Source organism: Cryptomeria japonica, chromosome 2, assembly GCF_030272615.1.
Source record: "Cryptomeria japonica chromosome 2, Sugi_1.0, whole genome shotgun sequence".
Taxonomy (NCBI): Eukaryota; Viridiplantae; Streptophyta; class Pinopsida; order Cupressales; family Cupressaceae; genus Cryptomeria; species Cryptomeria japonica.
Window position 1 is genome coordinate 525,998,059 of NC_081406.1, and position 12,944 is coordinate 526,011,002.

General features: G+C 35.7%; 1 protein-coding gene across 3 annotated transcripts in view; it reads right to left on the bottom strand.

The window, feature by feature from the left end:
- Positions 1 to 4,056: 4,056 nt before the first annotated feature.
- LOC131052162 (U-box domain-containing protein 44) overlaps positions 4,057 to 12,944 on the bottom strand; it is a 40,140-nt gene continuing 31,252 nt past the window's right edge. For all 3 annotated transcript variants that reach the window (XM_057986766.2, XM_057986764.2, XM_057986765.2), the window contains exon 4: positions 4,057 to 5,837. In XM_057986766.2, coding sequence (XP_057842749.2) covers positions 4,399 to 5,837 — 1,439 coding nt within the window. In that variant the 3' untranslated portion in view covers positions 4,057 to 4,398. The remainder of the gene's footprint in view (positions 5,838 to 12,944) is intronic.

Here is a 12,944-nt window from a genome sequence, read left to right on the forward strand (position 1 = left end):
TGGAGTGTATGGAAGCAATCAATTATAGAAAGAGCTCAAAAAGTAAGAGCATTGATCCTTGATGATGAATGGCGAGATCGTGTGGAATATGTTTTGAGTTTCACCGAGCCCAATATGAGCATGATTAGGTATGTTGATACTGATTGCCCATGTTTGGGTGAAATTTATGATGCCATGGATTGCATGGTGGAGAAAATGAGAGAAATAATACAAAAAAAAAAGAAAATGACCCAACGAAAACATTTTTCAAAGTTGTGCAACAAATTGTTGTTGACAGTTGGAACAAGATGACCACCCCCTTACATCTCTTAGCATCTTCTTTGATGCCAAATTTTAATAGCACAGAGATGCTTGCATCGTCAAGGAGGCTAGCACCATATGGAGATGTGGAGGTTGCTACTAGCTATAGGGTTGCATTTAAAAAGATATATTCAAATGAGGGGACTAGAAATATTGACTTGAGAGAGTTTGGCCAATTCGTATCTATAAAATATCCTGATGTTGTTGCTCTTCAAGCCAAATATGGGATGGATGTTGACGAGTGGTAGTATGTACATGGCCAAGGCTCCATTTTCTTGTAGCCTCTTGCAATTAAACTTCTCTCCCAAGTATGTCTTTTTATTTTATTTTTTTGTCATTTTCTAGTTCCATTTGATGCTATCATATTAAAATATTTTTATTTTATATTTTATAAATTTATAATTATGTTTTAACAAGTTGCATGTTCTTCTTCAGCTGAGCAGAATTGGAGTACATACTCCTCCATCCACTTAGTCAAGATTTGGTCTACATACACTCCAACCTTCATCTATTGTCACATAAGAAACATAAATATAATGTAGGTGCGACAAGTAATTGGGATCTAGCCCTTGAATGTGCTGATTTAGATGCTATAGTTGCACGGCTTGCCCAAGTCTCTATAGATGAGACAATTGTGGATCTTGACAAAGATGTAGCTAGTGGGAGTGGCATTCCAATGGATTGTGGGTTCAAATGATGTTAAATTTGAACCAAATGATGACCTTGGGCTTGGGCTTGGGCTTGATGCTTCAAATGAAGATGAATATGGAGATTAAATCCCAGCTTGTAATTTGAATTTTCATTATGTTATGACATTTTGAGATTGGAAAGTTGAATATTATCATTTTTGCAAATTATGAATATGATATCACATTTACAATATTATGATGAATATTTATTAGCAATTATGGATTCATGTATGAAAAATCTACATTGTATGGATTGTATTATTGTAATAATGGAAGTGACAATTTATATTTTATAATTTTGATGTTTGAACACACACACACACACACACACACACACACACACACACACACACACACACACACTCGTACCCATACCCAAGGAAACAAAAATTTGTCATACCTGCAATTCTGTATCCATACCCATACCCAAATCAATAACTTGGTCAATTTCATGACAAATGGAGATTGTAATAGGAGTTTAAAATACAATCTTTATTCGATTATCTTGACCTAGGCAATAGTAATCATTAATCTAATTGTCATGTGTGACTTTGTTTAATTCCTAATAAAACCATAATGAAGCAACTTATAAACTCATTAAAACTATCTTCTAGCATCAGGAAAATAATCTACAATAACCCATAGACATTCGACAACGCACCTACAAAACTAATGCCCATTTATGACATTGAAACCATTGTGTATCACTTCTAGATAAGGAAGATGAAGAAAGCTACGAAGAATCATAAATGCACTAAGACTGAAAATAACCTGAAATGGTTTTGGTAATTCAAGATTGACCATGAGCCTAGATGCACCTGAATCATTTTCATTAAAATCAAACAAAACCTTGTCAACAAAACAAAGTAAGTAATCTACTCATTTTGCCATTACACCAATTGGCAAAATATGTCGCAACAAATCTTATCATTTTCATTACAATCAAGCAAAACCTTGTCAAGGTGCTAGGGGCCTAGCTCAATTGGCGAGAGCTTCTAGTGGTGAAGCACAAGGTGATGAGGTCTAGTCTCCCCCCGACCCACGTGATACCGGAGGACATGTCACGCCAACATCACCAGTCACATTAAAAAGTTTACCCAGCGCACTGCAATTTATAGGGGGTGCTATACCTGATTCCTACAGTCTTTAAAAAAAAAAGCAAAAAGATTGCCAAGACCAGGCCACACCACACCGCTCCTAAATCATTTTCAGTACAATCAAACAAAACCTTGTCAACAAAACGAACTAAGTATTCTACTCATTTTGTCATTGCACAAATTGGCAAAATATGTCAAAACAAATCTTATCAAGAACTTGTTAAAATAGATGCATAACATAACATTGGCCAAGACCAAGCCACACCACACCCAAATAGGTGTTTTGGACCCACCACAAGATTGAAATGGTTCATTCAAAATTCTTTTGCTCCTGAATTTACATCCAGCCTTATAGATAGTAGGGTATACAGATGGATAGATCTCCCCATTTGCTTGCATCTATCCCTATCATTCCAAGAAACTTTTACATTGTGTGTGGTATTCTTCTCTCCTCAGCCCATATCCATCCCTAGAGATAGGAAGGCATACAAACAGATAGATAGGTCTCCCCGTTTGCTTGCATCTATCCCTGTCATTTCAAGAAGCATTTTTCAAACTAAGTCCATAGTTTTAAACCTGCCAGAACTTGCATATATCCAATGTTCTCTAGCGAGTCCAAATTCAAGCTATGGTTAAGTCCATAGTTTTAGAACTCGCCCAGATCTTCAATACCAGTGAGAAACTCAGCCTAGCACAGTACTGATTGAGTTTTTGCCCTTTTTTAACCAAGCTAACCAGCTAATTTTAAAACAAAAATTATTTTGTTTTTTGTCAAATTTTCTTCATTTTTCCTTTGTAAACTTGTTCCCTCATGGATTTAAAATTAAGTCGAGTCAAATTTTTGAGCCACAAAGTCGTCGCGTGGTCCAAATTTTTAAACTGTATTTTAAACATTATATTATTGCTACAATCTGAATAAAAAGAAAGACAATGTATCACATCAAAGCAATTAATCTTGTTTGAGAACAATAGCAAGCCCCTCCATTACTGAGGAAATGAGAATCACATAAAAGATCTATAAATCACACTACATTTATGATTACCCTTGGCATACAAATACTGTGGAAGATACATGAGAAGTGAGTTGTGCTCTGGTTTCTCATTCTAATGCCAATAGAAATTTCAAGGATTTACCATGTTAGTCATGCCAAGTTTTGATGTAGATGCAAAGTTCAGATCTTTTAAACTAAAAAAAAAAAAAAGAGAAGAGAAAATAGCTTGACCACATGGAAGTCAACATGCATAAACAGCATAATTGTACATGTTTATGTTATAAATGTTAAGAGATTATAGGATGATCCTAGCAATAAAAGATGAATCTGTAGCTCAATAAACACACCTCCCATGATAACTTTTTAACAAAAATTATTGGAAACAAATAAGTAAGATCAAACTTATTTTACCAAGGTATTTCTTATCAAGCTTACAGATTAACGTGCTCACTCAGAGCCAGTGCAGGCAAACAACTTTGCTGATTTATTGTGCCAACTGCCAGTTAAATAGTAATATACATGAGAATAGAAGTACAAAAAAGTTCAATACCATGCTAACTCTTATATGCCTCTCAAGGGCCCATGGTTGTGTACTTGTTTGAAGGTGCGAATTTGTCAATTTATGTGATCTTTCTCTAACAATACAGAACTTACAAATAAAAGTATGTGTTCTTCCTCGGCTGGTATTGCCCCAAGAAATGAAAATTTCCACCTTCTCAGGATACAAGTACTGTTGGGGAAAAGTGTAGACTCGATATAGTCAAGATGTTACCAGAGAATTGCCTGTTTCAATGTGTTTCCTTGAAACAAATGTACTAAGAAATAACAATAAAATTTGATTCTCTGAAAAGGATTTATTGGGCCAATATACTTAAACAAGCCTAAAATGTAAACTTATACTTCCAACGTGTATATATATATATATATGACAACAAGAGTAGTTCAAGTTATCTGCAAGTGGTCTCACATCTCTAGGAATTATCAAGAAGATATTTTCTGGAAGACCCCTTAATATAAAAATAAAGATTGAAATAATCACACCCTTATGTCACAAATCATTACCGTTCTACTGTGCAAAAAGTGAAACAGCACTTAGCCTACTGTCAAAAGCTTTCCTACCTTTGGACAGTGAAATATTATATATTACAGTGTCGTCTGTCCCATGGCGTGAAACGAATGCCTTAGATGAACCCGTAAAACACTGTGTTTAGAAATCATTACAATTCAAATGGGCCCCACATCTCTCCTAAGATATTAGGATGAAATTAGACAGATTAGGACAGATCACAAAGGAAACTTTCACAATTAACATAGTCACTACTAGTCTGCAATCTCCCTAAATAGTTTGCACGCCTTTTGCTTTAGTGATGAATTCCTGCTTGCCAAAAGACTTGTCAATGTTCTTTGAACTCTTTGTCCATATTTTTCCTTCATTTCTGACACCTTCAGGATCATATCAAACAGATCAACGCACTTCTCTGAACATATACAAGAATTCAAGTTTATCAAAGGAAAAAGATGTTCTATGGTTTCAAACTGATGCAAGACTTGTACCCCATTTATAAGCATGTCTCCCTCTAACAGTGTTTCCAAAACCTCCATCCCAGCCAAAGCAACACCTGCATCATGGTCTTTCAGAGTTTCCACAATATCTGGAACTATTCCTGCCTCCACAATGCAGAAAGTGTCTTTCAAACTGCACCTCCCACCGTGAACCTTGCATTTGATAGAAGATTTCCTGCTAAGTCTGAAACTCCTCCTTTGAGGCTCTATGCTTAACCTTGGAGTGTTTCTGGAAATATTTGTCAAGGCTATGCATGCCTTGATTTTTGCTCCTTTTCTGCCAGATTGCAATACTTGTTTAAGATGATCAAATAAACCTAATTCTATCAAGACTCGTTTTGCTTCAACATGCTCCGAAGTAGTAAATCTTATCAGAGCTCCAAGAGCATATTCTTGGCCTTCCAAATCTTTCCCAGAAATCATCTTTACTAATGCTGGAAATGCATCTTCACCAATCATTAACTTGTCTACAGTATTGTTAGACGGAATGCTTGAAAAAATTCCTGCCGCCGCTGCCCGTAAGTCCATCTTGACCGAATCCTCTTTAATTAAAAACAGGAGTGCTTTTAAGAAGTCCCTATCATCACTGACAAAAGACACAGCATCCGTGTCATTGCTGCACAAGGAAAACAGCAATAGTACAGAAACATCCCGTAGGGAGGGCTCTGCAACTTTGGCCAAATGCAAAAAGGTTGCAAGACACTGATCACTGGAGCTTATTATTTTTCTGACATCATGAGAATCGGTAGGTGCTGCCAAATTCAGGAGGACCTTAGCTGAATTTGTTCTCAATGTTAAATTGCCAAAAGACCTTATAATTTCAATAACTAATTCCACTATCTCTTTGATATGAATTGGTGTTCCATTTGCATCCACCAGAAAACTTTCCCCATGGTTTGCTGTTAAATCTGCTAAAATAGCCACAGCACTGCTCTTCAATCTTTGCTCTGACCTGTGTACAGAATCAATTACCCAAGGAACTGCACCAGATTCTACAAAGTGCCTTTTGGCTTTGTCATGGCATGAAAGCTTTTCCAAGGCTTTAAGAGATGCAAGCTTTGATTCAAGTTGCCTTGATTTCAGGATGTCAACTAAAGCCTCTATCACATGTGCATCAATTAATGACTCTCTTCGGCTGTCATCAAGGTCAAATTTTGCAAGTGCTTTCGCCATTTCCATTTTAGATTCAGCTGACCCTGTTTCAAGAAATATTTTAACATAGCGTCTAAATTTCTATGGTTCTTGTAAGTTTATTCAATTTTTTAAAAAAATCATATTCAATCTGTATGGATGAAAGTGATGAAACTAATGAAAATTAATAATTTTGTTTTAAATGTAAAAAATAAAGCCAAAGTAACATAACGTCACTAATCTTAAGGATTCCCATTCTCAAACCAAAAAATGTTCAGAGGTTAAATTTGCCAAAAAACACAAGGAAGTGGTACAAGATGTCTTACATTAGCAGAGCATTTACTAGCTAGGCAACTTGAATTGCAAAGGAACTAATATTTTGTGATCATTTGAAATTTTGAACTGCTAAAAAGAAAAAACATCTGCAAGTAACACTACTATATTGTCACCAGAATATCTGGATTGTTTTTAAGGCTGATAGCAATGGCAACATACATAAGTATATTTCTACAGTCTGGACAAAATACATTGGCTTTTTACATCCAAAAAGAAGCACCTTAAGTTTTATAGGGGCCACACATCAAGTCTCCTTTGGATGCCACAGTTGCCAGCAACAAAAATGACAAATCGGTAGGACCACATGCTCCATGAGCCTTCCATATCTCATGCTAGCCCTTAATTGGCAATTCTTTGGCCTAGAGAATCTACAAGCCCTCTTTCACATTCTAGAAGATTCTGTCAGACATGTATATTCAGCTTCCTATCTACAATTTAAGGACCATCGATAATGGTCTTTACATTCCTCCAGATTGCCTAGTTAACAATTCTTACGTTGGTACAACGTGACGTTATCTTCTCTCCCATGTTTAGGATTTATAGATTCTAGATTCAGCTAGGCCGATAACTTACAATCTTTACTGTCAAGTCTTTAGCTTTCAGCTTGTAGGCATGTATTCTTCTGAATGTTTTCCCTTTTTGGTTCCATTGTTATTGCTTGAAGTCCCATTTACCTGTTTAGATCATTTGTGGACATTAATATAATTTGTTTATTTTTCCCATTAAAAACTCTGTATCATTGTTGGTTTGAGTGCCAACATCAATTTTCATCCACTTGATCGTTGTGATTGTACTTTCAATCTTTGCAAGTTTATTCACTTTGATTTGCAAAGAAATGCACATGTGATTATCTTGCATTGAAATTCTCGATGTGTGGCTTGATGATATGTTTTCAACAAAAAAATGTCACAATCAACAAGCAAAATTGTCTCAAAGTTCCATCTATCTGTATTTTTCAGTCTTTCATCCATTTGAGTTTAATTGAAAAAAACTAGTTTTTAAGGACAAAAATGACTCCATTTTTATATGATAAATTATAAATATGACTTTAGTTATGGAGAGATGGCTCAAAAAATTTAGGTGCAATCAAATGATAGAATTTTTATATGAAATTTTGTATACAATAGGCATCAGATATATTAATAGTTTAAAAACTTTTGGTCATTGAAAGAGTGGACACTAATTCCACTTGCAGTGGACCCACTAGGTCTATTTCAGGATATCTGTAAAGGGCACATAAAAGATAGAGTATTATATTATAATAAGAAAAGGATGGAGATGCATTGTCTCATACAAAAATCAATAGACATGAAATGTGTGTAAGTCATCCCTATAAATTATCTCAAGATCTATTCATTACATATTCAGCATACAATCCTCAAAACAGTCAAAAAAAAACAATTTTCCTCACCATATCCAGGTACTTTATGGGTCAGTCCTCATGGGCAAGACAACCATCCTCTTAGTTGTAAGTTTGTAACAAATTAAACTGCCCTAATCTTCCATGTAAGGGCAGGTAGGAGTTCAATCTGGCTTTAAGAATCTATTTGGACCCATGATCTTCTGGGAAACCCTACATATGTGAAACAGGAAGATTAAATCAGGTCAGGGTGAACAGGCACTGCACTGTTATGGTTCACAAGTGTTGGAAGGAGTCAGCACTCACAGAACATTCACAGAGCTCAAATCATCACATTGGCATTAACAATGCTAAGATTATTGCCAAAGAAGACCACTATAGAAAACTTCAGAAATGAGGAACTCTCAATATTAACATCAAAACAAACATGATAAAATAATAGCAGTTAAAAAAGGGAAGCTTGGAAAACATATATAAACCTGAGAATTATAACAAATTAATTAGAATATGAATCTTATTTTTTGGCCCATCTTATGAATAATAGTTTCCTGAGTGCCTGTAGAGGCAATGATATTTTCCATAGTTCCACGGAGTTTCGTGACAGGGGAAGCATGGATGTGGGAACGGGTTTCAAGGACAGGGGAACCAAGAACCTAAGTTGATGGACAATGGGTGGATGGCAGTGGTGAGGGGGGGCGACACTGAAATGTATTGAGTACTTGAAAAATAGTTATAAAAAGACGTATAAAAATTACAAATGAAACTTTGGCAAACTAGTAAAGCTTAGAAATTACTGAACTTTTAAGTGAACATTAACAATTTAACATTGAACCATAGTTAAAAAACTTGGACTCGGCAATGACTCGGCTAGCCCAAAAATTCTAAAAACTCGGGACTCATCAAAAAACTTGGGAAAAAATTGGCAATAACTACGTAAATTTATCAAACATTTGAAAACATATAATTTCTTAAAATATTTTTAAAAAACGTACATATACACCGAATTTGTAAAACTTGTACTGATTTCCATCATATATAAATCAAATTTTGGGTTTAATAGATATCTGTTGATGTGTTTTTTATGCACTTCATAGACAGAATAAAACACCAAGTATTTTATCCTCTCTTTAACAAAATCCTCTCAAATGCTTAACTATGTGATCATACAAGGTGACTCAAAGGTTTCTAATGTCAAGTCTTGACGTGTGGATAACTCAATGGTTTGATGTGATATTGCTGGAATCACAAGGGGGACTTAAGTTTTGCTCAAACTTAAATATGGCTGGAACGTGGAAATTTACTTGATTTGAAAAAAAAAAGACAAAAGGATTGAGGGTTTAGATAAATCTAATCTAATTCTAAGAATTTAAGAGACTGAATGACTAGGTGAAACTCAACCATGCTTTGTTTTTCCATGCAAGGAACAACTAGGAAAAGCTGGTTTGATCTTCTAAGGAGAGCTAATGATGTTCAAATTACTACCAACAACATAGACACCATTAATGTAATGCATATCAATGAGTGAGTACCAATTGAAGTTAAGATTATGTAAGGAGTTTAGTTGACCACGCAAAGTATCTAGCAATCAGCAAAATACAAATAGTATGAACATGCAAATTTCACCATTAATCATCCACAATAACTTCCATCCATCTAATCAACATCAAAACAAATGAGAAGTAGAGAACATGCAAAATGTTGAATCAACACATGAAATTCACCATGTCTTCAACGAAAATACTATGTTTCTTGCAACGAAGTCTTGGCAACGATTCTCCTTTTCTCCTACTCTACTCTATTTCTAATTGCCTTCTAATATCTATTAACCATTACAAATGAGGAGAGCAAGCCTTTTATAGACTTCCCTTTACAAATGAATGGCCGGGATCAAATCCAAATCAACAACCAAGATTACAAGATAAAAGCCTAATTGGGGTTAGTTACAACTAACTATGCAATACTTTTAATGCTTGACCAATGATAAAATTACATCTTTTGGACACGTCCTTCCTTGAATTATAACCAATAGGAATCGAAGCTAGGTAAGATAAACAATATTTGATGAAGTGGCATGTCACTTGTTCCACCTTTGAATGAGCTAGGTTCCCTAGACTTGGACATGTTGACCTTGATTGATGAATGGAGGTGAGTTGTCACCACCTCAGCATGTGCCATGTATATCCCTTTGATCATTGCAAGTGTTTGTGGTTGAGCAATATCTCTTGATACTCAACATTTCAAAGCCCGTGATGATGATCTTATTGCTCAAGTCGACCTCGTAACCTTGTTTGATTCTTTTAACTTGTCTTGATCACTTTCATAATTTATCTTTCTTGTATGTTGAACTTTCATCTTGCACTTAACATTTGGGTATCTTCATGACGTACTAGTCTTGGATCTTGGATTTCCGGAGGAAAATCAAGATAATTGCAAAATTTCCTCATCTTCATTGCAATATCTTGATGTTGTTCATCTTGATGCTAATTTGCCTTTTCTATGCCAGTGAATCTCGACCCCTTCACCATCTTGCTAAGCCTTGCATCTGGATGAGCTGCACCTCTTCAAGCTCTTGAAATGGCCTTCTTCATCATTACTCAATCAGTCCATGCACTGCCCTTGCACTCCTTTATTTGTTGATGAAGCTCTCCTTGAATGTTCATCTTCTGTCTTGATGTTGATCGCAGCCTGCTCCTTAACTCCCTTTATTAGTCACCTTCAAAACAAACAAGAATGCTATCAAACACACTTAATATATCTGATATTCCACTCTAAGTTTTCTGATTTTCATGTCTAGTTTTAGTCACTTCAAGTCTGATTTTCCATCATCTGAGATCTGATTGGGGTTCTAAATCTAAGATTTTTAACATTTTGAAGTCTGATAGTGGATATTGGCAATTGGTGGACAAATTGTTGCACTTCACCAAGAGGTCGTGGATTTCTTCAAGCCATGGATGATCTCTTGCTTCCTCAAGATGGCGGTCTTTAGCACTTCATCACTTCAAGCACTCATTGCCATGTTGCTGATTTAGCTAAGGAAGAGATAAAGTTGATTTCCAGCCTCAAAGTCAGTGATCCAACAAGGTCGTGAATTTGAGCATCACTCAACTACGAAGGTGGGGGATTTTGGAGACCCAAGGATAATTTCACTTGCCTTCCTCAAGTTGTGGATTGCTTTGGTCGCTTCACTCTTCATCATACTTAGTTGCCTAAAACATCAAACATCATCATGTTGGGAACATATTCATCAAATCGTGGATTTTATCCACCCAAGGATAAAATTGCTCACATCCATCTCCAAGTCGTGGATTTAGGCAAGTGGAGGATGATCTCGCTCACTATTTAATCTTGCCAACTCCAACACTTAGTCTATCAATTCACCCTCAATTTGATCTTCATCTTCATTCTCCAAGCAAGGATTGGGTTAGTTCATCGTTTCTTCTTCACTTCATGGATCAACCTTGCCATTTTCATGCTTGAGGCGTGGATTTTAGCAACTTAAGGATGTGCTCAAATCATCGATTGATTGTTGTCATTTACCTTCAACATCAAGGTCTCTTTATTCAATTCGCTTCAAGACATGTTCATCATTATTTATCAAGGCATTAGGATAGCATTACTTCCACTCATCATCGCTTTCAAAGTTCTTCAAGCATTGGACCTCCACAAGTCGTGGATTCAAGCAACTCGGGGATAAAATCATCACCTCGTCATCTAGGTCATGGATTTGAGCAACTCAAGGATAAAAGTCACTTAGGTTGTGGATTTGAGCAACTCAAGGATAAAAGTCACCTAAGTCATGGATTTGAGCAACTCAAGGATAAACTTTATCACCTCCACTTCAAGTTGATTTCGTCATTCCTTGCTTCATCATTTGTCTAAGTTGACCATTTCAGCGCCTTTGCTTGCAAACTTGGAGGATTTGAGGGGGTAAACTCACTCATTGCTACTTCCATTTAACCTCATCATCAAGACCTTTAAGGTCGTGGATTTTGGTGAGTCATGGATAACTCCCTTTGACCTCCTCACTTACTGATTTCACCAAGTGTAGAGTGACTTGTTCATAGGGTTGACTTGGTGTATTCTTTCCTTTCATCATCACTTAGACCTTGAATTATCTCACTTCCTTATCTTAACCTAAAGGCATCCACTTGTCTGCTTGACTGCTCATCACGCCTAAGACTCATCTTGACCTGACCTAGAGGTTGCATTGTGAAGCATCACCCAAAGACTACCTTGACTCTCACCTATCACTCAAGCACTTAGAGTTGAGAAGACTCCAAACTAGCATAGAGGGGACCTGAATGCTGCTAGATTGCCCGACTTTATCACATCCTGAAGACAAGGCATTGCATCCCCTCACAAGCAAGAGGTTAAAGACTCGAACTATTGCCAAGCTAGACAACTAAGCTAAAACAACAACACTACCAAGCAAAAAAAAGTAGGGGTCCCCATTTGCAATTGGATGATGTGTGAAAATATCACAACAATATCATAGACCAAAAACAAGTGCAACATCTGAATAAGTTTGAATTAAGAGTTACAACCTCTTAATACATACCAATGAAAATATTGTAATAATTGAATAGAAAATAAAAATATGTATTCTGTTTGTCTTCATATAGATAAAACTAATATCAATAAAATATTATTTTAAATAAATAATTGTTAAAGAATTAAAATGTATGAATAACCTCTACCTCAAACATAATAACATAATCTATACAAAAATACAATCTAAAAATTATAAAATTAAATTAAAAGATTTCTATATAGATTTCTAAATAAAATAATTTAGAAAGATTTTTATATAATTTACACTTTACACAAAACAAACATAATTGTTTACTGTTAATGCATGATAGCCTTGGTAAGATAAATTATTGAATGAGAGATAAATGAAGTCTCTCATTCAAACATTTGTTATCGTGAGGGGGCACGATCAAGTGATATCTTGATCAGCCATGTCCAAAAGACATGGCCGGTCAAGGCATCGCTTGACCGTACCCAGCCCACTACATATACCAAATGAAATGTGTGAGAATGGACATCGAAATAAAAATGCTCCTCCTCTCCTGCAACATAAAAGAAGACAATCAGATTTATACAACAATTCAGTGATAGATAATACATAGAACAAGATAAATGTTAATTCTGATCCACAAAATTAACATGGTATCAGAGCCAGGTTTCCTTCTATAAAGCCTAACCACCTGAAGGAAGATCCGATTAAGATCAGATTGATATCTCCTTGAAAGTCTCGAATATGGCCACATTGCAAGAACTTGTCCTCTCAAACTTAAACTACAAGCGTCCCTTGCTGAAGTCAGAAATTCAGACGTATGTTCAGAAAAATATGTTCTCTAGAAGAAACTCAAGATACCTTGTGATTGAGAGGGAGCTTACTAATCAAGATTGAGCACTTCTGAGGTAAAAATTGTAAATATTGATTATTATTATTAATACTAATAATTATTTT